The sequence below is a fragment of the Micromys minutus genome (assembly GCF_963924665.1).
Source record: "Micromys minutus genome assembly, chromosome: 6".
NCBI lineage: Eukaryota > Metazoa > Chordata > Mammalia > Rodentia > Muridae > Micromys > Micromys minutus.
Genome location: NC_137975.1, coordinates 56465227 through 56493042, shown reverse-complemented (window position 1 = coordinate 56493042; position 27816 = coordinate 56465227). Strand labels below are relative to the sequence as shown.

At 38.4% G+C, this 27816-nt stretch overlaps 1 protein-coding gene across 1 annotated transcript in view; it reads right to left on the bottom strand.

The window, feature by feature from the left end:
* The window catches only part of SFMBT2 (Scm like with four mbt domains 2), a gene marked incomplete at both ends in the record, with an annotated part of 135728 nt that overhangs the window by 32075 nt on the left and 75837 nt on the right, over positions 1 to 27816 (bottom strand). Inside the window, 2 exons of the mRNA XM_080918490.1 lie at positions 2524 to 2647; positions 6988 to 7070. Coding sequence (XP_080774616.1) covers positions 2524 to 2647; positions 6988 to 7070 — 207 coding nt within the window. The remainder of the gene's footprint in view (positions 1 to 2523; positions 2648 to 6987; positions 7071 to 27816) is intronic.

Sequence of the window (27816 nt, the reverse complement as noted above, 5' to 3'; positions counted from 1 at the left end):
ATGGTCTGGAGTTTAATATATGCTGCAGGCATGTGTATACACAGGCCTGCATATTCACATACACATATATAACCACACATAGAGGCCAGAGGACAATGTTGAGTGTCTTACTTAATCACGATCCACCTTACTTTCTGAGACAGGGTCTCCCCACTGAACCTGGAGCTCAAAGATGCATGTGGACACGCTGGTCAGTGCGACCATGGGATACACCTATCGCTGCCTTCCCAGTTCGGATATGCCAGCCAACCTTGCAACCGTTTTTTTATATAGGCACACAGAATCCAAATTCAGGGCCTCACACTTCCACAGAAAATAGCTTTTAAATAATGAAAAGGGGGTATGATTTTGACCATTAACTCTATGTAATATAATACTCAATGGTCATTGGGAAATATTTAATAGTTTAAAAGCACTTTTTAAATATATAAATTAGGTCTGAAAGATGTATACTTTTTTTGTAATTTTTATTTCTTAGTTTTTATTATTATACAAAATAATTTAAATGTAAAAAAATAAAGCTGGACATGAGGAAGGGTTTTGTTTGTTTGTTTGATGTTTTAGGAGGATTTTCTTTCCCTATAAAACCCAAAATTTATATCTTGAGAAAAATTAGAAAAAGAAATATGGTCAAAAATGTTACATATGCATTAAATGGTGCACATCATTCTCTTTCAAGAAGCAGAAAGCTGCGGGTCTAAGTGAATTAAGCAATGGAAAATGTCAAGAGCAAGGAAAATGAACCCTGGGTAGATCTTAATGGCTTAGCTGGTTTCTCCAGCTATAAAAATCAGGACACTCTTACCACTGTTTGTGTTAGGTAATTAACAGCTGCAAAGCAGACTGAAAGGAGAAACTGTTAAATAAATAATGAGTGCACGGAATCTCAACCATAATGTGCTAAATAAAAAAGAAGAAGCATAGGCTTCTAAAGCCACCACTTCTGTTTTGCTGCTAATGCAAAGGAAATATCAGTCACATTAATGTAGTTCAGTACATGTAGACAGAAGTGAGGTATAAAAAGTCATCGTGGGACCTCGTGACTTCAAAATCAACAGCAACTATTCGAGTCTACCAGTAGCAAGAAAACCAAAGGTGTCCCCTTTGTAAGAGCAAAAGCGTCACCATTTTGTCTTTAACATTGTTTTGATTGCTTCCAAGTAGAAGTCGGTCTCGAGGAATCAATAAGGCAAAACCATTCTCAGAATCCCTTAACTTCAGATGGATTCTGACACCTGACCTACAGCAATGTTTCCATTATTATCTGAAAATTAATGACACAATGACATGTAGGATGATCCTGTCTCAGTCTTCCAATAGAGTTAATCTGAGAACCTGCCACTTATTTGCACAGGAAATAAGGATCACATGATATTAGTCCCAAGTCTCCCTCCTTTCTTCCACACTCTCTTTTTGTAATAGCATGATAATTTGAAGGAGAACACCCCTTAGAAGCTCACTCTCCCCAGATAGTAGAACTGTTTGTAAAGGATTAGGAGGTGTGGCCTTGTTGGAGGAAGTGTGTCACTAAGAGCAGGCCTTGAGGTTTCAAAAGACATTTGAGATCTCTAGTGTTCCCTCATGGCTACAGGTCAAGATGTGAAGTCTCTGCTGTTCCTGCTACTGCCTTAGTTCCACTAGCATGGACTCTAACCCCATGAAGTCACAGGCCCAGTTTAAGGCTTTCTTTCAATAAGTTGCCAAGGCTGTGGTGTTTTATCACAGTAACAGAAAAGTAATTAAGGTAAACTGTGATAGGCACATGCCAGGAGAAGTAAAATAAGCACGTGCCAGATAGACACTTTTGTAGCCTCATCAATTCTCATTGTTTTGCATATGCATCAAACATCTGAATTCTATCATTACGTTATGAAAAGTTGAGGGAGGGGAGCCTTCGAGATAGTCTATTTTAATTCTTTCCAAATCAAAATATAACACATGAAAACACAATGTTTAGAATCTAATTCTAAAATGTTATAGTCACAAAACACATTTTTTGTGTATTCTAAAATAAACTGTAACTGTAAAGAACTGTCTCAACATCATTGAAGGCAAAGAAAAAAGCATAAATGTATTTGGAAAGAGAAGCCGTTCGTCCGTTGGTATTTTGAGGAAAAATAGAACATCTACAGAAGAAACCAAAATGAAGGGTATGCCCACATTAAAATGCAAATATATCATTTTGTTCTCATAATGACCAAGACCTCAAATACCATTTCTAGTGACTCATATTAATTTAATTGCAACATTAGCTTTTATAATCATAGATGTAAAAAGACCAGTGTGTTCCAAACATAATTATCTCGCCGGCATCTCATTTCATGAAATTATTAGTTAAGATGAGCGCCTTGAAATGAATTTGTATTTGATTAGTTTCACTTATTTAAGAACACTGAGTAATTTAAGATCTGTTTAAATAGAAGGGTGACAAGAGGGGCATTTATGAGTATGCTGAATTCTCCTCTACCCCACCCTCTGGAGAAGACCCCCAAGTTCTCCCGAACAGCGGCTGATTGCACGTACCTTCTAAATGGAGCCATAGCATCCTTCCTCTCACGTTGACCACAGTGGCCACGCACACCTCTGCCGGATTCGTGGGGTTCACAGCTTCAAGCTTCATGTTCTTTTCAAAGCCCAAATTAACCGTCTGAAAGAGAAAGAGGTGGGTCTGAGCCAGCAGTTCCCAGCAGAGAGTAGGTGATTATAGAGCGGCCAGCAGGGAGAGCGGACCCAGAGCTGGCCAGAAGAGAGGGGACACAACTGCACTTATCTCTGAGACAAACAGACTTGTTTACAGGCTTGTTTTACTCACGGCTCATGAGCAAAGTGCCATCCATTCTTGACTGCTTAGGTCAGGAATCATATCTGAGCTTAACACACGGTAGGTACCTGGGACCTTTTGCTAAACAAATGAGGGTATGGACACATTCTTTCTCTAACACCATATGAACCTCCATTCTCTGGGATTTCTAACATGCACCATTTCTCTACTCTTCTGGAGTCCCTGCTAAAATATTACCTAGGGTGTTAAAAGAGGCAGATGGGATATCCATCTGGTATCATTTTCTTTTAAAAGACATTTAAAGAATGCCCTTTAGCTTAGAGCATTGGTCTGTTGGTGATACATTCCTTAGTTTCCATTTATCTGAAATTTACTATCTTCTTAATACTTTTCTCTTTACTTTGCTAATTAACATTTTTTATATAGTAGGAGCTGGGAAATACAGAGAGATGGATCAGACAGTGAAGTGCTTGCCATGTAATCTAGAGGATCTGACTTCAATACTCTAAATTCATTTTTTTAAAAATGTAGCGGCCTTCACTGGTCACCCCAGCACTACTGAAGGACACAGGCATAACCTTTGGGCCTGCCAGCCAGCCAGGTCTAATCAGGGAGCTTCAAGTCAGCAGAGGCTTTGTGTTGTTTGTTTGTTTGTTTGTTTAAGTGGGCCACATCTGATGAATGACATTAGTGGTAATCCTCGGGTCTGTGCACACATTCACCCACGCAAATACTTGAAACATATACACCCAAACCCACATACCCTAAACACACCCACGAATGCATGCAAGCATGCACGCGGACACTCCAAGAAATATATATAGTAAAATTCTCCATGTAGGGAACCCTGGTTGATCTATAAAGATAATGCTGCACACAACCATATGCACTCACAGCTAGCCATGATGCAGAACAGCCCATTGGCCACCTCCTCCAAGCACCCTTGCACTAGCCTTGGTACCCAGTCCTTGACACTCAGTTCCTACTGGCCATCAGTGTGGCTTCCATTTCTAAAATTCTATCTACTTGTCATATGTTATCACATAGAATTGCACTCTATGAAGCTTTATGAAGTCTCTGCTTTCACTTAGTTGATGGTTAGTTTTAAAGTCAACTTGCAGGCTGGAGAGACAGCTCAGTGGTTAAGAGCACTGGCTGTTCTTCCAGAGGTCCTGAGTTCAATTCCCAGCAACCACATGGTGGCTCACAACTATCTATAACTATGATGGGACCCGATGCCCTCTTCTGGTGTGTCTGAAGACAGTGTGTCAGTGTACTAACATATATATATATATTTCTAAAAGAGAGAGGAGAGTCCTATCCTGAATGTGAACATTTCCTGAGCTGGGTCATGAACTGTAGCAAGTAAACAGCAGGCAAAGCTTGGTTTTCTCTTGACTGTACCTGTAAATCAACCAGCTTTGAAGACCCCCCTTGACTTCCCTGCTTTTATTTGAAGAGTGTAAGTTGGAATCGTCCACCTAAGTGGCGTTAAGATATTTATTACAGCAAGAGAAACAAAAACACTAAGTTTAGCAAAATGTATTTATGGATCATTCCTCCAAGAAACAAAAATAGTCGGCCCTAATTTATAGCTGAATAGTTAATATATATGCACCACAGTTTATCAATCTAGTTGCTAATTAAGGGACATTGCTTCTTAGGATTCATTGGTCTTTTCTATTTCTTCTTGGTAGTCTTCTCTTTTCTCCCTGTCTTGATCTGTTTGTTTGTTTGGGGTTTGTTTTTAATTTCCTGTAACTTCTACATTGAGGATCAGTATTCTCATTTCTGTTCTAGTTCTAGAAAAACCACTCCAGTGAATTCCTGTGTTCAGAAGACTTTTCTCAATTCCAGAGCTCCTTCGGTGGACAGAGTTTATTTCCTATCTGTGCATGAATGACAAAAATACTTTCCTTCATGTCTACTGTTCTAAAACTGTGGGGAATATCAGAAACACGTAGAGAACTAAGAAATCAGCATTTCAGATAAGGTCATTGAGGATGCTAAAGCTACTGGTGTGGGGACCAAACAAAGAAAGCCAAGTTTTCTGTAACTGGAACTCCATCGTACAATCAAGGTCACACAATACATACCTGCCAATCCCAGCATTTGGATCATGCTGGTTTTGGTCTCCTTTTTCTTCCTACTCAGAAGGAATATGGGTTTTTTTTTTACAGTTTCTGCATGTCTTGGAACACTCTTGATTGAATCATGTATATTCTATGACACTGAAACTCTGGATTGTGCTGTGTCATTATAGGGCAATGGATTTTTGTTTTTGGTTTCCATTTTAGCAAACCATCTTCTTAGTTTAATTCAGTCAACAAACTCGGTCTCTTTAGGAGCAGTTTAAATGCCCTGAGGGGGGCATTTAATGAACAAGATTCGGGGCTTTGTCTGTACGGTTCTCCACTGCCTGGAATTTTATCTTACTTTCCTGTATCTGTGTTTGCCATATTTGCCTGAGCTCTAGAGTCTGACATGTGAGGGCAGAGAGACGTGGACTTTCACACAACACTTTTAGTCGCTTGTGCTGTCGTCCTACCATGAGAGCGGGGACCTGAACAATGTCCACGGTCCTTCTCTCCAACTGCTTGCTCCTCACCACACATATGTGTGCTCCACTACACTCGTGTGGGTGCTTTGGGTTCTGAGTCTGGAGTTAAGTAGCTATTTCAAGAGAATCAATTCTGTATGAGTTTTCTCCACATGACTAACAAGAATCTCACCAAATATTATTCTCCAATAAATGTGACTTTCCCCAAGCAGCAGCTACTATAAATTGCAATCAAATATACTAGAGTGCTACGAAAAGAAGCGTATCTACTTTGAAATGTATAAACTCATCTAAACAGATTCCTAGGACCAATAAAAGATTATATCACTATGTGACTCTTGGAGGGATAGAAATCAGAATAATTTAGATTTAAGTGTCTTTTTATAAAAGAAGTTGAAAAGGCAATTGTATCCTTATGTAATCAGAGCAAAAATTATGACCTGCCTGTTTTAAAAATTCAGTTTGCTCCTTCCTTTCACGTTTCTCTGGAAATTGGAAGCAGACATGTTCTCGGGGTATTTTGTTGTTGTTGTTGTTGTTGGTTTTTAATCTTTCTTTTTCTGGCATCTCACCCTATCGCCCTATCTCGTTCACACAATTATGTATGAAGCCTCTTTCCGGCAGCACAGCTGGATGGCTTCGTGGAGAACCTCTAAGTTAAAAAGCATTTCATCTCACTTAATAAGGAAAAGCTACAACCACATAACCTCTTTTCATTTCCTCCTGCTGCTTGGGGGTGATTTATAGAGGATCAATAACAAAACTGTTACCTCTGGGTTTCTTTCGCTGAGCATTTGGCTATGTCAATCTACCCTATAACCAGCTCTGGTTGTTAAAACATCCCCAGGGAAATGTCTTCCACACAGTTCTCCTCTGCTACACATGAGATGCGTGATTAAAAAATGAATTCATAATAAGCATTCCATTAAAGAGCACTTGTAGCAAGCTAACAAATTCAGCAGAGTCCCAGTACACTATGCGCATGCCGGTGGCCAGACGACTCCCCTGTCTATTAAATAAACGGGGAGCCAGAAACAAAAGCACTCCTAATGAATACACCAGCGAATTCATTAAGCCAGATCTAATCTTGGTGACTTGAATCCTGGATGATCCAAAGCCAACCTGGTCTGTGGTTAATTGCTCCAGAATGAAATGCCATGTAGACACTCCTGGATAAAGGGAAATTTTCTGGGGACTGGGGAGATGGCTCAGTGGGTAACGTGTCAGCCATATAAGGGTCAGAATCAAAGTTCAAATCCCCAGCACCCATGAAAAAAGGCCATGGGTGCAGCATCTGGTAATCCCAGCACTGGTTACTTTATCATTCTAGAGAGAAAGAGTCAGGGAAAAGAATGTTTCCCTTGTGAGTTAGAAGTCACAACCTGGAACAGATTTTGTGGCTTCATGGGCCTCCGTGAAAGACAGGCCAGTAGATTCTGAGACAGTGACATTAACATGTGTCATGATAAGCCTCAAGGGGACCTGCAACACACCCATCCCCATCCCCATCACACAGTTTGAAACATCCCCAGCAGCTCCATGCTTTGCATACAGTGTTGAGGTCATTAACCTCAGTGAAGACAGTCCTGATCTTACAGGGAATTGCATCTACCAATTTAAATGAAGCAAATAGGAAGAGTCTTACATTTTTGAAGCAGTAGGGAGGTGCTTCTTCTACCTCGCGCCGCTTGTGATAATTCACCCAGTTAAAATCCTGGCCTGAGTAACCTGTGAGGGAGAAAAGAGAGATAACAAACGTGGGCTTAGTTGAGCTGGATAACAGACCAATGATCACCCATGCGCGTGCTTCCAAAATCTCTTATTTTACATGAACTTGAACTGACAAAGAGAAGGCACTAAATGAAGTTGCCAGCGACAAGACCTTCCTTGAGTCAGCCTGTAGCTTTGCCTGTTCATCCTTCCCAGTCAAAGCATAACAAGTAGACAGCCCACTCCCCTTTTCTGTAAGCAACTGCACAGATGATGTCTGTATGCAGTGGGGTTTTCCTTTACAGGTGGCCTTTCTCATTTAGGGTCCAGAGGTGCTCCCATCCCCTCAAACACCGTCTCATGGTTTCCCGGATGAATATGCGTTATATATGTCCATCCCGTATAAATACAGATTATATATGTCCATCCCATATGTTGCATGAATAAGATCTGAGTCTTCTATCTATCCCCCCACCCCCACATGCACCTCTACTCCCAACACCTTACACAAGAGGAGACCCAAGTCTCTCAATTCTCTGTTTGACACCCTCAGCCAGGAAATGACAAGGCCAGCCACCTACAGGCCTGCTTCCTTTACTTAGAGGGGCTTTGCCACACAAGCCTCTCCTGAAGCTGCTCTCACTCCCCTCTACTGCTCCCTTTCCAATAGAGCCTGACCTTGTCTACGAGCATACAAAGGGAGCTAAGGTCAGCCTTGGTTTCTGTCTGGCTTTTCTTCCCTGTAATTTCTCTACTTGCTCCCTAAATTTTGTTTATGAATAAAAAAGTATATGCAAAGGGCTGGAGACAGGTCTCAGGGATAAGAGCAGTTTCTACTCTTCCAGAGGACCAAAGTCTCCACCAAGCATCTCACAACCACCATTAACTCCAGCTCGGGAGGACCTGAGGCCCTCTTCTAGCTGCCAGTCATCACTGTAGACAAGGTAAACCCCCACACAGACACACACTCGAATGAATGCAAAAGTAGACATCAAAACCTCATGACAATCAATGTGCAGTAGAAATGCCTGGAAAATCCAAATAGCAACATGGTTTCACACCCATGTGGCCTGAAACTCATCAAGCAGCCTATGCTAGCTGACCAAAGGGCCCTCAGGGACTTGCTAGTTTCTGCCTCCAAACCACGACTTACACATACCACACAATTCTGCAGACTCAAGCTGGTCCTTATGTTTGAAAGACAACCACTTTACCAACTGAGCCGTCTCTCCGGTACAATGCATCTTCTAATACTCATAGAACTGTGTGAACTGCATTTGGGTGATCTGTGTGGCTAATGTATGTTCATATAAGATGTTTTTATTTGGAAGTCACCCCTGATTGTTGTGCATAGATCTTTAGCTGGGTCTTCTAAAACCAACTTCTAATGGGGCTGCAAAGTGTCGCACTGAGTACCATCTTGGACCAGGATATAATCCTTCTATACATCCAGAGTGCAACAGTGTCCCTGGGGAAGCCACTTTTTTAATTTAATAATTTCTAGATATAATCAAGTCTTGCTGGGCTTCACCTAAGCAGCAATTAATTGTCTTGACCCTAAAACTCAGTCGTTTACTTGAAGATTGGAATGGCTTAGATTTTTCCTCCCCCTTCTCCTTGGGACTGTTGTTCACTCTGTCATTTCAAACTCTTTTCCTTTGGGCTGATAATGAGCTCTTTTTGTCAGGCAGTTTAGGGCAGCTCAGAAAATAACTACTACATAAAAAACAAATTGTCGCGCAGATTGTATAATAGAGACAACAGGGGTCAATTACACTCATTCATTCACAGAGGCAGAACAAGAAGTACTGAGGCTTAGGCACAGCCAGGAAAACATGTTTTAATCCATGGGGAGGGGAGAAAACAGAAAAGGGAGGGGAAAAAAGAGGAAATAAAATCCCTCCAGCTATTAGAAGTCCTAAGAAGCTGCCTGGGGAGACTGTGTGAATGACAGCCATTAAAGGTATTTAAGCCTTTATTACTATTTACTTTGAATGAGGACATTCCAAAGGGAATGTAGGCAGGAGGGAGGAGGTCCCCGACCCATTCTTCTTGTGATACAAATGAACAGACATCAAACAGCCATTAGGTATGGTGGTGCAAAGGGACAGCGCCTCGGAAAAACTTAACAGTGTAAAGGGCTGTGCCCTTTGACATGATTTCATTCCTAGAAATTTATCTCAGAAAAAAATGACCCCTCCAACTGAGAAAATGAGTTATATGTTAGGAGATGTACACCAACTTTATAAAACTTGGAGAAGGCAGAAGTAACTTTTCGTCAACAGAAAGTGATATGAAATTTGCCCAAGACCCCTCTAAACCCGTAGGATATTATAGCATAATATTGCATGGTTGGGGTCATATCATGAAGTGATGTTGCTATGGCCTTCAGCTAAAAGGTCTAATTACAGACATATGAAATTGCTAGAGTTAAGCAAAATATTAAAGAAGAGTAATAAAAGAAAAGTAATTTGTTTTGAACTTGTGGCAAATGTCTTCAACCTCTTTGTACCTTTTGAGTTTTCACTAATGACTATAAAAGAACTTCAGCAATAAAATATATATATATATATATCATCGTTGTTCTAGTATAATGCAAAGCCAGATTATGCGTTGATCAACAAAAGTCCTGCACAATGTGCGCCAAGAGTGACGTCCTCCAGCCCCCCCCCCCCCCCCAGCATCAACCAATCCAGATTCTATCCAAGTGCAAAGTCTCTTAGTGAGGCCACGTTTTGATATAAAGAGGTGAGTCACGGTTACCTCAAGGCTATCTCAGTGGCCCTGTCCCCCTTTTCTGTGGCTTAGAATGGTGTTACCATCCAAGTTTAGGGTAGGACTCCACTCTCTTATAAAGCAGACAAGACAACAATAAAATCCCCTCTCAAATCTTGCCATCACAATAGAAAGCAGCAAAAAGGATACCAAAATAGCAAAAGGATAGTAAATAAGAGGAAAAGTAAAAGACACCCACATTCTGAAGTCTGTGGGGCAATAAGACACAGCTCTTTAGGAGACAGAAGTAAGTCCCACATAGAAAAGAACCAGTGCGTGGTGGTGAGTTCACACACCAGCAGGAACAATGGCAAGACTGGAGAGGAATAAGCCGTGAGAACAGAATTGTACAGTTACAATTGACAAGAAAACACGCGCAAAGTGGATTCTGCTTTGGCATCCTCTCACAGAACTGGGTGCTGGTATTTTAGATGCAGAAATTAACTGGAAACAAAGGAAAGCAGTGGGAAGAATTGCAGTGTTCCCCTGAATGTATCAGGGTGCTCCCAGGCCATTTGAGACAACATTCACCCGTTCCCATACAGGTTCTTTATATTCGCACGCAGGTAATCGTGCAGAAAAAGGAAAACTTAGGCAAGGAGAGGAGAACCAGAGATTCCATCTGTACCAAATACTAGCCACAACGCTGCTTCTTACAGAATGGGAATTAGGCTAAGAATATGCCAATAAAAATACTTCTCCGTGTAAGATCAAGCCCAACATTCCAGTCTGAATTATGTTACAAGATGTATGCCCAAAAATACTCTAATATCATACAATATCAGGTGTTGACAGAAAAAAAAACATTTTAAAAAAGCTTAAAGCATTATTAAATAAGCAAAAGCATTATTAGTTTTTAATATTTTAGACTAGAAATATTTTCAATATTAAAAGCAACCCAGCTTCACCCTCTTAACCGTGTTCAATTAAAAGTGACCATTTTGGTGGAGAATGAAACAGAAAAAAACAAATACGGTTCTTTTTGCATATCTATTAATCATATTGATCAGTTAGGTATTCCTGTATCTGGGACCAGAAGAAAGATAATTGAGTTACATTGTACTCTGAAAAGTAAAAGAAAATCTTCATATGCCAAAAATAAATAAATAAATAAAAAAGAATCACACCATGACCTGCATGTATGCTGAGTTTTGGGGATTGAACACAGGTTGTCAGGTTTCCAAGATAACCGTTTTAACATGGTGAGTGAGACCTCTCACTGTCTGAGTAATGGATAATCTATAGGACTTCAAATTGCATATCATTCCAATGGGTCTATGAGTGCCATTCATGTGTGTGTGTGTGCTTGTGTGTGTGTATCTGTGCATGTACATGTATATTCATATACACACATATACATATGCATAGACATACATATATACACAGGCACCATTCGTGTGTGTGTGCTTGCGTGTGTGTGTATATGTGTATGTACATGTAAATTCATATACACACACACACATACACATATACATATACACACATGCACCATTCGTGTCTGTGTGCTTGCATGTGTGTGTATATATGTGCATGTACATGTAAATTCATATACACACATATACATATGCACATACATAAACATACATGCACATACATAGAAGGCATCACATGAATCCCAGGTTGATCTCTAACTCTTCATGGAGATAAGAATGAATTTGAACCCTTGGTTCCCCTCATTTGTCTTTCAATAGGAAACCACTAGGCCAATCACAAAAACAACCAGTGTGAATACATCTAAAGTTGCATTCATTTAAATAACCAACATAAATAAAATCTACTTTCCTGAGATGTAATTAGAGTCCAATGAACAAAGCCACAACTGTGGATTAACCATCAACATTTGGAAAATTGCATCTTCAAACTATAATTCACAGATTGCTCTCAAGCATATGGACCAAACACCATGCAAAATTCACACCCAGGCAACATCTGCTGGCACTAAATGAGACCCCCTGAACTACCCAGAAAAATGAACTATGTAGAGATGCCAAGCCTAGGAACAGCAACAAATGGTAGTTAGTTAGTACACCTACTCGGAGAATCGATACTTTGTGATTGTAAGGCCAGGATTAAGACTTCATCTCGAAATTTCAAAATTATTAACACTACTGAGCTTGGAGTCCCCACAGGGAGGGAAAGGGTCACAATGAATGGGATTTCAATGACAGAATTTTTATCACGTAATACAAATAAGAAAAAAAAAATCCCTCATGAAGTAGGACCTAAAATGTAAACATGGTTAACACATCCACCTCAGTAAATCTGCAGAGTACTAAGTATATTGGTAGGCACTGTACAGAGCTTAACCCGCTTGAGTGCTTTTGTGTGTGTGTGTATGTGTGGGTGTATATGTACATGTATATTCATATACACACATGTACATACAGACACACATATACATACATACACATATACAGGGGGCATCACAGGAATCCCAGGCTAATGTCTCTAGAGCCTGGGGCAAATATATTTTGCTTTCACCTTTAAAAAGAGAACAGAGACAAAACAATATAAAAAGAGATCTATGGTCGGGGCTCATCTGTATCCCATTTTGCCTTCTACAAAAAGTTTTTCAAAGACTGGACAACATACAATTCATATTTTTCGCAGTATTCAGAAAAACCTTTGAAATATCTCAGGTATATGAATATTATTACAGCTTACATATTCTGGTGAACAACCCCAATGTTCAATATTAAAATAGACATGAAAAAAATATCTTCACCTTTCACGTATTAAAAAAAATATGGAATGGGATTTGCAAAAGACTGTAAAAAGAATTCTCAGCCCTCAAAAGAAGATGAGGAATAAAGTGAGCTACCTCAGTATGAAACCAATAAGAACAACACAAAAACAACCAGTACCGACACACCTAAATTTGATTTAAGATGCATACCAATTACCAACATACTCTACTCACATGAGACAAAATCATAGCCCCGTACATTAAGCCACAACTGTGGTAGAATCATCATTTGGAAAATTGCAACTTAAACTGTAATTCAACAACTACTCTCAAGCATATATACCAATTAACCATGCAAAAATCTCAGCTAGCTAAGATCTGACATCCCCAAATAAGGACACCTTAACTGCAAAGGCAATTTAGTAAACCTACTCAAAGAAGCTTCCCTTTGGGATTATGAGGCCGGAATTGACACAAAGTCTTGGAATATCAGAAATTATTAATACAACTGAGCATGCAGTTACCAGGGGAGGATGGAAAAAGGACTGGGATTTAAATGAGCTAATTTTATGACCCATTTCAAATGAGGAAATCTCCCACCTGAGCTAAAATCCATTATGGAGTAGGACCTGAAATGTAAACATAATGGTTAACACATCCTCCTGTGTACATCTGCAACTCCTTAGAGCATTGGTTGGCATTGTATAAAGCTTTTCCCACCTAAGTGCGTCTGTGTGTATGTCTGTGTGAGTCTGTGTGTATATGTACACGAATATTCATACAAAAACGTGTACATATAAACACACAAAACACACATGCACACACATATGGGGCATCACAGGAATCCCAGGATGATCTGTAACTAAACATGGAGCTAAGCATGAATTTAAACTCCTAGTTCTACTGATTCTGTCTTCAAGTGTGGGATTAACACTGTGTGCCGCCATGCCTGGAGGAATATCAAGAATTGTTCTCTGGAATACAGCAAATGGCCAATGAAACAGAATTTTTGAAATGAACTATAATCAACTACTCAGGTTCTTTATGGAAAGAGAATTAGATCTGAGAGTCACATTTTGAGACATTGCAGAGTCAAAACAATATAAAAAGAGACCTGCATTCAGAGACCGACTCTCTCCCTAAATTCTACTCATCTAAGTTCCCATTCATCTGGAGAGTCCTTAGAACATTTGTCAGCATTCTATAACTCTGTACCCGCCTAAGCTCTTGTGTGCGTGTATATGTGTATGTGTGCATGTCCATGCGTATTCATATACACACATGGACATACAGACACACAAATACGCACATGCACACATACACAGGGCAACACATGAATGAATATCAGGCTTAAACCTAAATCGTCATGGGGTGAAGCATGGATTTATACTCATGGTCTTCCTGCCTCCCTCTCCTAATAGTTCAGGTTAATATTGTATGCCTCCATGCCTGGTAAAATATTAATTTATTATTCTCTGTAATACAGCAATAGGTCATACAATACGTACACAGATTTAGCTGATTAAGAGTTTGTGTGCAGGTGTATGTGTGTGTTCATATGTCCATGTATATTAATATACACACATAGACATATGAACAGACATATACACACAGGCACATACATCAGGGGAATCACAGGAATCTGAGGCTGCTCTTAAACTCAAAATGGAGTTAGGCTTGAATTTAAACTCCTGGTCTCCTGATTCTGTCTTCCAAGTTTTGGGATTAACACTGTATGACACGAAAATATCAATTTATTATTCTCTATAATCCAGCAATAGGACATACAATAGGTATACAGATTTTAGCCGGCTAAGTGTTGGTGAGCGTGTGTATGTGTGTGTTCATATGTCCATGCATATTCATATACACACATGGACAGATGCACAGACATATACACACATGCACATATATCGGGGGCATCACAGAAATCTCATGTAGATCTCTAACTCGACATGAAGTTAAAGATGAATTTGAACATTTCTCGAAATTCTGTGTTCCATGTGTTAAGATTATGTGCCACCATGCATAGCAAAATGTCAAAATATTATATTCTAAAATACAGCAAATGCACAACGAAACAGAATTTGAAATGAAATGAGAACAAACACTCTGGCTTTTTCAGGAAGGAGAATTAGAATTGAGAGTCACTCTTTGGAGCCTCGTTAATCACATAATTACTTCTCTTTTTCCTACATCATATTAAACAGTTTCTATACTTATTACACGGTCAACCAAGAGACAAATAGTGCTACAAATACAAACAGTTTCCTTCACTACTGGTTCCTGATTTAAAAGCAAAAATTCATTGTTTTTCTCCAAACACTCCCTCATTTGGAAAATTCCCTGAGTGTAATATACTATTAATCTTTAGTACTACATATTCAGATGGTAGATAGTTTATGTCTCCATCATTCTTAGCTTACTTCTTCATATATTTATCAAGCGCTGTTGGTAGGACTTAAAAAACACTGAGTGTCTTTATTGGTATAAAATGGCAGGATCAACTCTGATAGGCTATGTCCTCTATTTAAGAACAAAACTCTGAGTCAGGAAGCCACTGGAAAACTCCTCTCCTTTTCAGCTTAGAAGGCTTGTCTCTAGAGTCTGAGTCAGACATATTTTGCTATCTCTTTTAAAAGAGAGTAGATTCAAAACAATATAAAAAAGAGTACTGAATTTCAGCCCAAGTCTCTCGCATGTTGCTTTCTACAAAGTTCTGTTGAAATCCAGGATAGGTACACTTGGAAGAATTCATAACGTTCAGAGAAATCAAAGCACAAAGGAAAAACTTTGAAATATCTAAGCTATAAATCTCTAAATCTATAATCACATTATAGCTTACACATTCTGGATATGAATTCCAATGTTCATTTTTAAAAGACACAGAAAACACTCTTCTTTCATACATTAATAACATATGAAATGAAGTTTGTAAAAGCCACCAACAGGGTTCCCAGCCCTGATAGGAAGATAAAACATGAGATAAAAAAACCTCAGGAGGAAGCCACTATTCAACCAATTACTAAAAAAACTATCACTCATCTTAATTTCCATTCATTTAATCGCCAACATAAAATTTAATCTACTCTATGGAGATGACACCAGAATTTAATGAACAAAGCCAGGGCTGTGGTAGAACCATCAACATTGGAAAAGTGCACCCTCAACTGTAATTCAACAACGGCTCTCAAGCATATACACAAATTACCATGGCAAACTAACAGCCTACTAACATCTGCTCAACCACACTATGGCCACCGGAAAAGCCCTTAGGAATAAACTATATATAGAGATGCCAAGACTAGGAGTTAGGAGTATAACTAGCAAAGGGTAGTTAGTAAACATGCTTGAAGAAACATTGTTTGGAATTTTAAGGCCAGGATTAAGACAACCACTCAGAATTGCAGAAATTATTAACATATCTGAGCTTAAATATCCCATGGAGAGGAGGGGGTAATGACTGGGGTTCATTGTAGATAACTTATATGACCCAATTCTAATGAAATAAAATCTTCCATATGAGTTCTAAAATCCCTCAGGTAGTAGGTCCTGAAAAGTAAATATAATGGATAACAACCTACTGGGTACATCTACGGAGTACTTAGAACATTTGGGAGCATTCTATACCTCTGTAACCGCCTAAGCTCTTGTGTGCAGGTGTATGTGTGTGTCAGAATGTCCATGTATATTCATGTAAACACATGGACATACAGACAGACAAATACACACATGCACATATAGAGGGGGCACCACATGAATACCAGGCTTAAATCTAATCAACATAGGGTGAAACATGAATTTGTACTCCTGGTCTACCTGACTATCTCCTAACTGTTGAGATTAATATTGTATGCCACCATGCCTGGCAAAATATCAATTTATTATTCTCTGTAATAGAACAATAGGTCATACAATAGGTAAACAGATTTAGCCGACTAAGTGTTTGTGTGCAGGTGTATGTGTGTGTTCGTATGTCCATGGATATTCATGTACACACATGTACATACAGACACACAAATACACACATGCACATATATATGGGGTAGCACATGAATACCAGACTTAAATCTAAATCGTCATGGGGTAAAGCATGAATTTGTACTCATGGTCTTCCTGACTCTGTCTCCTAACTGTTGAGATTAATATTGTATGCCACCTTGCCTGGAAAAGTATCAATTTATAATTCTCTGTAATACAGGAATAAGTCATACAATAGGTATACAAATTTAGCCGACTATGTGTTTGCGTGCGTGTGTATGTGTGTGTGTGTTTGTCCATGTATATTCATATACAAACATGGACATACTCACATACATATACACACATGCACATACATCAGGGGCATCACAGGAATCTCAGGTTAATCACTAACTGAACATGAAGATAGATGACTTTTGTGACCCATTGCAAATGAGAAAATCTAGCTCATCAGTGCAAATATCCTTCACATAGTAGGACCTGAAATGTAAGCATCGTGTTTTAACACACCCTCCTGTGCACATTGGCTGATTAATAATAAAATTATAAACACTCTATACCACTGTATCCACCTAAGTGCTTGTGTTCATCTCTGTATGTATGTGTGTGAGTAAACCTATATTCGGATACACACAAACACACGCACATATAAACACACTGCACATTCATCACAGGCATCACATGAATACTACGCTCATCCCTAAATTATCATAGTGTTAAGGATGAATTTAAATCCTGGTCTCCTGATTCTGTCTTCCAAGTGTTGGTATTAACACTGTATGGCACCATGCCTGGCAAAATATCAATTTATTATTCTCTGATACAGCAAGCAATAGGTCATACAATATGTACACAGATTTAGCCGGCTAAGTGTTGGTGTGCGTGTGTATGTGTGTGTTCATATGTCCATGTATATTCACATACACACATGGACAGATGCACAGACATATACACACAGGCACATACATCAGGGGCATCACAAGAATTCAAGGCTGAACTTAAAGCCAACATGGAATTAGGCATAAATTTAAACTCCTGGTCTCCTGATTCTGCCTTCCAAGTTTTGGGATTAACACTGTGTGACACCAAAATATCCATTTATTATTCTCTATAATTCAGCAATAGGTCATACAATAGGTATACAGATTTAGCTAGCGAAGTGTTGGTGTGCGTGTGTATGTGTGTGTTCATATGTCCATGTATATTCACATACACACATGGACAGATGCACAGACATATACACACATGCACATACATCGGGGCATCACAGGAATCTCATGTAGATCTCTAACTCGACATGGAGTTAAAGAAGAATTTGATCATTTCTTATACCAACATAAAAATAATCTACTCTCAAGAGATGTAACCCTCAAGAGACCAATAAACACAACTGGGACTGTGGTATAAGACTCAACATTTGGAAAACTGAACCTTCAAACTTAGGCTCACCAACTGCTCTCAACCATAAACTTCAATGTCCCATGCAAAAGGCACAATCTGCTAAAAACTGCCAACACCATCTAAGGCCACCTGACCTTTCCCGAAGGATGAACTATGTGGAGAAGTCAGTTCTAGGAGTGGCAGCAAAGGATAGTTGGTACACATACTTGAAGAAACCTTGCTTTGGTATTGTAGGCCTGGAATTCAAACAACCACTCAGGAATTTCAACAATCATTGACACAACTGAGCTTGCAGTTCAAAGGGGAGAATGTGGGATTGATTGGTATTTGAAAGAGGTAATCACTGTAACCCATTTCAGATGAGAAAATCTTTCACCTGAGTGCTACTCTATCTGATGGAGTAGGACCCGAGACGCAAATATAATAGTTAACAAATCCTCATCTCTACATCCACAGAGTACTTAGAACACAGTCAGCATTATGTACTGATTTACCACCCTATCTGCTTGTGTGCCTGTATGTGTGTGTGTGTGTGTGTGTGTGTGTGTGTGTGTGTGTGTGTGTGTAAGTATATATATTCAAATACACAAACACACACACTTATGCACACATGCACTTACATACGGGACATCACATTGATCGCCAGCTGATCCCTAACACATCATGGAGTTAAGCATTAATTAGAACACCCGTTTCTCATAACGTTGTTTCCCAAGACTTGATATTAATATTGTATGACACCATGCATGGCAGAAAGTCAATATATTATTCTTTATAAAGCAACAAATTGTCAAGAAAACAAAATTTTTTAAATGAACTAAGGACAAATGCTACAGATCTTTATGGAAAGATAATTAGAATGGGGGTCATAATATTGACTAAAGTAATAATATAAATACTTCAGCCCTTCCAAAATCATATTAAGCCTTTTGTATCTCAAATAGAAACTCAACCTAGAGACAAGTAAATGCTAAAATAAACAGTTTCCTTCAATACTGATTCCTACCTTTTACAGCACAAAACAATATTTTTCCACCAAACATTCCCTCAGTTAAGAAGTCACATTGTATGAAGTCTAATAATATTTTTTGGTATCACATTACCTGAATGTAGCTAGCCTATCTATGTATTTATTTTTCTCGTATATTTATACAGCACTTTTGGTACGGCCTATAACCTTGACTGGTGTATTACGTTAAAATTGCAGGATCAACTCTCTTAGGCTTTATCCTCTTTTTAACATCAAAACCCTAACATAGGGAACCACTGGAAAGCTCCTGTCCTTCCCAGCTTAGAAAAATTGTCTCTAGAGTATGGTACAAAGATATTTTGCTGTCTTTTTAAAAGAGAGAAAAGTCAAAACAACATATAAAAAGAAATCTACATTCTGGGCCTAACTCACTCCCATGTTGCCTTCTACCAAAAGACAGTTGAAAACCAGCAACTTACACTTGCAAAGATTTCTATTTTCACAGATATATAAGCACCCAGGAAAACCATTGAAATCTTCCAGGTATATGCTCATTATACCTTACACATTCTAGGTATCAATCCCAATGTTCATTATGAAAAGAAAAATAAAATAATATTCTTTCACACATTAACAATATATTTAATGCAGTTTGCAAAAGCCTCCAACAGGGTTCCCAGCTCTCATAGGAAGATAAAAATGAGATAAAAAACCTCAGGAGGAAGCCACTATTCAACCAATTACTAAAAAAACTATCACTCATCTTAATTTCCATTCATTTAATTGCCAACATAAAATTTAATCTACTCTATGGAGATGACACCAGAATTTAATGAACAAAGCCAGGGCTGTGGTAGAACCATCAACATTGGAAAAGTGCACCCTCAACTGTAATTCAACAACGGCTCTCAAGCATATACACAAATTACCATGGCAAACTAACAGCCTACTAACATCTGCTCAACCACACTATGGCCACCGGAAAAGCCCTTAGGGATAAACTATATATAGAGATGCCAAGACTAGGAAGTTAGGAGTATAACTAGCAAAGGGTAGTTAGTAAACATGCTTGAAGAAACATTGTTTGGAATTTTAAGGCCAGGATTAAGACAACCACTCAGAATTGCAGAAATTATTAACATATCTGAGCTTAAATATCCCATGGAGAGGAGGGGGTAATGACTGGGGTTCATTGTAGATAACTTATATGACCCAATTCTAATGAAATAAAATCTTCCATATGAGTTCTAAAATCCCTCAGGTAGTAGGTCCTGAAAAGTAAATATAATGGATAACAACCTACTGGGTACATCTACGGAGTACTTAGAACATTTGGGAGCATTCTATACCTCTGTAACCGCCTAAGCTCTTGTGTGCAGGTGTATGTGTGTGTCAGAATGTCCATGTATATTCATGTAAACACATGGACATACAGACAGACAAATACACACATGCACATATAGAGGGGGCAGCACATAAATACCAGGCTTAAATCACAATCATCATGAGGTGAAGCATGAATTTGCTCTCTTGGTATACCTGACTCTGTCTCCTAACTGTTGAGATTAATATTGTATGCCACCATACCTGGCAAAATATCAATTTATTATTCTCTGTAATAGAGCAAATGGTCATACAATAGGTATACAAATTTAGCCGACTATGTGTTTGCGTGCGTGTGTATGTGTGTGTGTGTTTGTCCATGTATATTCATATACAAACATGGACATACTCACATACATATACACACATGCACATACATCAGGGGTATCACAGGAATCTCAGGTTGATCACTAACTGAACATGAAGATAGATGACTTTTGTGACCCATTGCAAATGAGAAAATCTAGCTCATCAGTGCAAATATCCTTCACATAGTAGGACCTGAAATGTAAGCATCGTGTTTTAACACACCCTCCTGTGCACATTGGCTGACTACTAATAAAATTATAAACACTCTATACCACTGTACCCACCTAAGTGCTTGTGTGCATCTCTGTATGTATGTGTGTGAGTAAACCTATATTCGGATACACACAAACACACGCACATATAAACACACTGCACATTCATCACAGGCATCACATGAATACTACGCTCATCCCTAAATTATCATAGTGTTAAAGATGAATTTAAATCCTGGTCTCCTGATTCTGTCTTCCAAGTGTTGGAATTAACACTGTATGGCACCGTGCCTGGCAAAATATCAATTTATTATTCTCTGATACAGCAAGCAATAGGTCATACAACATGTACACAGATTTAGCCGGCTAAGTGTTGGTGTGCGTGTGTATGTGTGTGTTCATATGTCCATGTATATTCACATACACACATGGACAGATGCACAGACATATACACACAGGCACATACATCAGGGGCATCACAAGAATTTAAGGCTGAACTTAAAGCCAACATGGAATTAGGCATAAATTTAAATCCTGGTCTCCTGATTCTGTCTTCCAAGTGTTGGAATTAACACTGTATGGCACCGTGCCTGGCAAATTTTCAATTTATTATTCTCTGATACAGCAAGCAATAGGTCATGCAATACGTGCACAGATTTAACTGGGAAGTGTTGGTGTGGGTGTGTATGTGTGTGTTCATATGTCCATGTATATTCACATACACACATGGACAGATGCACAGACATATACACACAGGCACATACATCAAGGGCATCACAGGAATCTCATGTAAATCTCTAATAGATATATAATATTAATAATCTCATGTAAATCTCAAGTAGATTTGAACATTTCTCAATATTCTGTGTTCTACATGTTAAGATTAACATTGTGTGCCACCATGCATGGCAAAAGATCAATTTATTATTCTCTGTAATACAGACAATGATCAACTAAACCGAATTTGAAATGAACTGACGACAAAAACTCAGGCTCTTTCTAGAAAAAGAATTACAATTGAGAGTCACTATTTGGAGCCAATCAAAAAATAAATGCTTCACTGTTTCTTACATGATATTAAACAGCTTGTGTGCTTATTACATGGTCAAGCTAATGACAAGCAAATGCTACAAAAAGAAATGGTTTCTTTACTACTGTTCATTGATTCTACACATCAAAAATCCAATACTTTCTTCCAAGCATTTCCTCATTTGAAAAATTCTCTCTGTGAAGTTTACTCCTAATATTTGGTAATAACTTCTCTCCAGATTTCAAAAATTATCAAAACAGTTCAGCTTGGGGTTCCAATGGGTAGCATGGGGGAATGACAGAAATTATATGAAATAATATGTATGAGCCTACTTATATGAGAAAAGCTTCCACTTGACTGCTATCATTGCTCAAAAAGTAGGACATGATATTTAAACATAATGGCTAACACAGCGCCCTGTGTACATCTGCAAAATACTTAGAACATAGTCAACATTCTACACATTTTACCTGCCCAAGTGTTTGTGTGCATGGGTGTATGTGTGCGTGTGTGTGTGTGTGTAAATGTATATTCATATGCACACACACACAGGCACTAATACACACATGCACATATATAGTGGGCATCATGTTAATCACATGCTGATTTCCTATGCAAATCTCATTCCCTGCTAAGATCTCAACCAAAGAAGGCCACCCAAACCACCCTGAAAGATGAATTATGTAGAGATGCTGGCCTAGGAAGAGGAGCAAAAGTAGTTAGTAGACCTCCTGGGACAAGCATTTTTTGGGGACTGTAAGGATGGAATAGGACCACCTCTCCAGATTTCAGAAATTATCAACACAGCTGAGCTTGGGGTTCCAGTAGGTACTAAGGGAGAGTGACTGAAATTACATGAAATAATATTTATGAGCCTGCTTATATGAGAAAAGCTTCCACTTGACTGCTATCATTGCTCACTGAGTAGGATCTGATATTTAAACATAATGGCAAACACAGTACCCTGTGTACATCTTCAGAGTACTTAGAACATGGTCAACATTCTATACCTTGTTACCCGCTCAAGTGGTTGTGTGCATGGGTGTATATGTGCGTGCGTGCGTGTAAATGTATATTCATATGTACACATACACAGGCACATATGCACACATGCACATACATAGGGGTTTCACATTAATCGCAGGCTGATCCCTAACATATCATGGAGTTGAGTATTAAATATAATGCCTGTCTCTCCTGCATAAATTTTACAAGTTTTTATATTAACATTGCATGATTCTATGCCTCGAAGAATATCAATGTTATTCTATATAAAGCAACAAATAGTCAATAAAACAAATTTTTGAAGTGAACTAAGGACAAAAACTACAGATCTTTATGGATCTTACAAGAGAGTCAATATTTTATATAGATGTACCCCACTAAGTGCTTGTGTGAATTTGTGTAAGTATGCATGGGAGTGTGTGTATAATATGTTCTACACACATACGCATGCATTATACACATATGCAATTACATACTTAGAACATGGTCAACATTCTATCATTTTTTTACCTGCCCAAGTGATTTGTGCAGGGGTGTATGTGTGCTTGCCTGTGTGTAAATGTATATTCATAAGTACACATACACAGGCACATATGCACACATGCACATACATAGGGGGCATCACATTAATCACAGGCTGGTCCCTAACAGATCATGGAGTTGAGCTTTACTTAGAATACGTGTTCCTCCTAACTATGTTTCCCAAGATTTGAAATAAATACTCTATGATATCATGCCTGACAGGATATCAGAACGACTATTAAAGAGTGTATATCTCAATAAGATTGTCGACCTAGAGACAAGAAAATGCTTCAAAAAACAGGTTCTTCAATACTGGTTCCTACCTTTAAAAGCACATATCCAATATTTTCCACCAAAATTCTCTAAGTTTAGAAGCCTCCCAGTGTGAAATCTACTACTAATCTTTTGTAACACAAGCCCTAAATGTGGTTAGCCTTTGTATCCATCAGTTTTAGCTGACTTATGTATTTCTTTAGGACTGTTGGTTGGGCCTATATCCTTGACTGTCCTTTATTAAGTTAAAATTGCACAATGAACTCTCCGGATTTCAGAAATTATTAACACATCTGAGCTTGCAGCTCCATTGCATAGGATGGGGGGAGGACTGAGATTACATGAAATAATATTTATGAGCTAGTTATATGAGAAAAGCTTCCACTTGACTGCTATCATTGCTCACTGAGTAGGACCTGGTATTTAAACATAATGGCTAGCACAGGGCCCTGTGTACATCTCCTAAGTTCTTAGGACATGGTCAACATTCTTCTCCTTTTGACCCGCCCAAGTGCTTGTGTGCATGGGTAAATGTGTGCCTGTATGTGTGTGTAAATGTTTATTATTATGCACACATACACAGGCACATATACACACATGCACATACATAGGGGGCATCACATTAATCACAGGCTGATCCCTAACATATCATGCAGTTGAGTATTAAATAGAATACCTGTCTCTCCTGCATATGTTTTACTAGATTTTATATTAATATTGGATGATTCTATGCCTCGCAGAATATCATTGTTATTATATATAGAGCAACAAATAGTCAATAAAACAAATTTTTGAAATGAACTAAGGACAAATAATACAGATCATTATGAATCTTACAACGGGGTCAATATTCTATACAGATGTACCCCACTAAGTGCTTGTGTGAATGTGTGTAAGTATGCATGGGTGTGTGTGTATTATGAATATTTTCTACACACATACGCATGCATTATACACACATGCACTTATAGGGGTCATCACATTAATCACAGGCTGGTCCCTAACAGATCATGGAGTTGAGCTTTACTTAGAATATGTGTTCCTCCTAACTATGTTTCCCAAGATTTGAAATAAATACTCTATGATATCATACCTTGCAGGGTATCAGTAAATCCTATTAAAGAGTGCATATCGCAATTAGATGGTTGACCTAGAGACAAGAAAATGCTTCAAAAAACAGCTTCTTCAATACTGGTTCCTACCTTTAAAAGAACAAATCCAATGTTTTCCACCAAAACTCCCTATGTTTAAAAGACTCCCTGTGTGAAATCTACTACTAATCTTTTGTAACACATGACCTAAATGTGGTTAGCCTTTGTATCCATCAGTTTTAGCTGACTTATGTATTTCTTTAGGACTGTTGGTTGGGCCTATAACCTTGACTGTCCTTTATTAAGTGAAAATTGCACAATGAACTCTCCGGATTTCAGACATTATTAACACATCTGAGCTTGCAGCTCCATCGCATAGGATGGGGGAATAATTGAAATTACATGAAACAATATTTATGAGCCTGCTTATATGAGAAAAGCTTCCACTTGACTGCTATCATTGCTCAAAGAGAAGGATATGATATTTAAACATAATGGCAAACACAGTGCCCTGTATACATCTGCAAAATACTTAGAACATAGTCAACATTCTACACTTTTTACCCACCCAGGTGATTGTGTGCATAGGTGTATGTGTGCGTGTGTGTGTGTAAATGTATATTCATATGCACACACACACAGGCACTAATACACACATGCACATATACAGTGGGCATCATGTTAATCACATGCTGATTTCCCATGCAAATCTCATTCCCTGCTAAGATCTCCTCAACCAAAGAAGGCCACCCAAACCTCCCTGAAAGATGAATTATGTAGAGATGCTGGCCTAGGAACAGGAGCAAAAGTAGTTAGTAGACCTTCTGGGACAAGCACTACTTTGGGATTGTAAGGCTGCAATAGGACATCCTCTCCAGTATTCAGTAATTATCGACACAGCTGAGCTTGGGGTTCATGTAGGTAGGAAGGGAGAGTGACTGAAATTACATGAAATAATATTTATGAGCCTGCTTACATGAGAAAAACTTCTACTTGACTGCTATCATTGCTCACTGAGTAAGACCTGATATTTAAACATAATGGCAAACACAGTGCCCTGTGTACATCTGCAGAGTACTTAGAGAATGGTCAACATTCTTTACCTTTTTACCTGCCCAAGTGGTGTGTACACAGGAGTATATGTGCGTGCGTGCGTGTAAATGTATATTCATATGCACACATACACAGGCACATATACACACATGCACATACATAGGGGCATCACATTAATCACAGGCTGATCCCTAACATATCATGGAGTTGAGTATTAAATAGAATACCTGTCTCGCCTGCATATGCTTTACAAGATTTTATATTAATATTGGATGATCATATGCCTCGCAGAATATCAATGTTATTCTATATAAAGCAACAAATAGTCAATGAAACAAAATTTTTGAAATGAACTACGGACAAAAACTACAGATCTTTATGGATCTTACAACAGGGTCAATATTCTATACAGATGAACCCTCTAAGTGCTTATGTGAATGTGTGTAAGTATACATGTGTGTGTGTGTATAATGTATATGTTCTACACATATACACATGCATTATAACCACATGCACATACATACTTAGAACATGGTCAACATTCTATCCTTTTTTACCTGCCCAAGTGGTTGTGTGCAGGGGTGTACATGTGTGTGTGTGTGTGTGTAAATTTATATGTATATGCACACATACACAGGCACATATGCACACATGCACATACATAGGGGGCATCGTATTAATTGCAAGAAGATACTCAACACATCATGGAGTTGAAAATTAATTAGAACACCTGTTTCTTCTGACTATGTGTTTCAAGATTTCATATTAATATTGCATGAAACCATGCATGGCAGAATATCAATGTTATTCTATATAAAGCAACATATGGGCAAAAAAACAAAATTTTTTGAAATGAACTAAGGACAAATGCTAAGGTTCTTTATGGAAAGATATTTAGAATGGGGAGTCGATATGTCCTCCCACAGTAATAATAAAAATCTATCCTTCTTAAGTCATATTAAGATGCTTGTATCTCTATTAGATGGTCAACATGGAGACAATCAAGTGCTACAATAAACACTTTCCTTCAATACAAGTTCCTACATTTTACAGTACACTACAATTCTTTCTACTAAACATTTCGGCAGTTGAGAAGTCTCACTGTATTAATTAAACTGCTATTCTTTGGTATCAAGAGACATCAATGTGTCTAACCTATGTATCCACACAATTTATTTTTCTTATATATTTATATAGCACTGATGGTAAGACCTATAACCTTGACTGTCCTTTACTAAGTTAAAATTGCACAATGAACTCCCATAAGCTCCATCATCTTTCTAACATCTAAACCCTAAAGCAGGGAGCCACAGGAAAGCTCCTCTCCTACTGAGCATGAAAGGCTGGTCTGTAGAGTCTGGTGCAAAGTTTTTTGCTGTCTCATTTAAAAGAGAGCAGAGTCCAAAACAACATGTTAAAATAATCTACATTCTGGGCCTGACCCTCTCCCATGTTGTTCTCTACCAAAAGACTGTCAGAAACAAGCAATGTAGAATTCCAAGGATTTCTATTTTTCACAGATATCTAAGCACACAGGAAACCTTTGAAATCTCTTAGGTTTATTAGAGTTTACACCTTCTAAGTATCACACCCAGTGCTCAATATTAACAGAGATAGAAAGAATCTTTCTCAAACAGTAATAATATGTAGAATGGTGTGTGAAAAAGCGAGCAACAGGATTCCTGCGCTCAAAGGATGACAAGACATAAGAGGATAAACTGAATAAGAAACAAGGAATCAACAAATTACTAAAACAACCAGTATCAGCTCATCTAACTTTGCATTAGTTTTAATTACCAACATAAATGTAATCTACTCTTGTAAGTTGTAACCATAGTCCAATGAACAAAGCCATGACTGTGGTGATACAATTAATTTTGAAATGTGCACCTTCAAACTATTATTCACAAACTGCTCTCAAGCTTATAGACCAACTATCCATGCAAATCTCATGGCCTCTTAACATCCCCTCACCCTACTAAGGCAACCAAACTGCCCTGAAAGATAAAGTATATAGAGATGCAGCCTAGGAACATCAGCAGAGGGTAGTTAGTACCCCTACTCAGAGAAGCA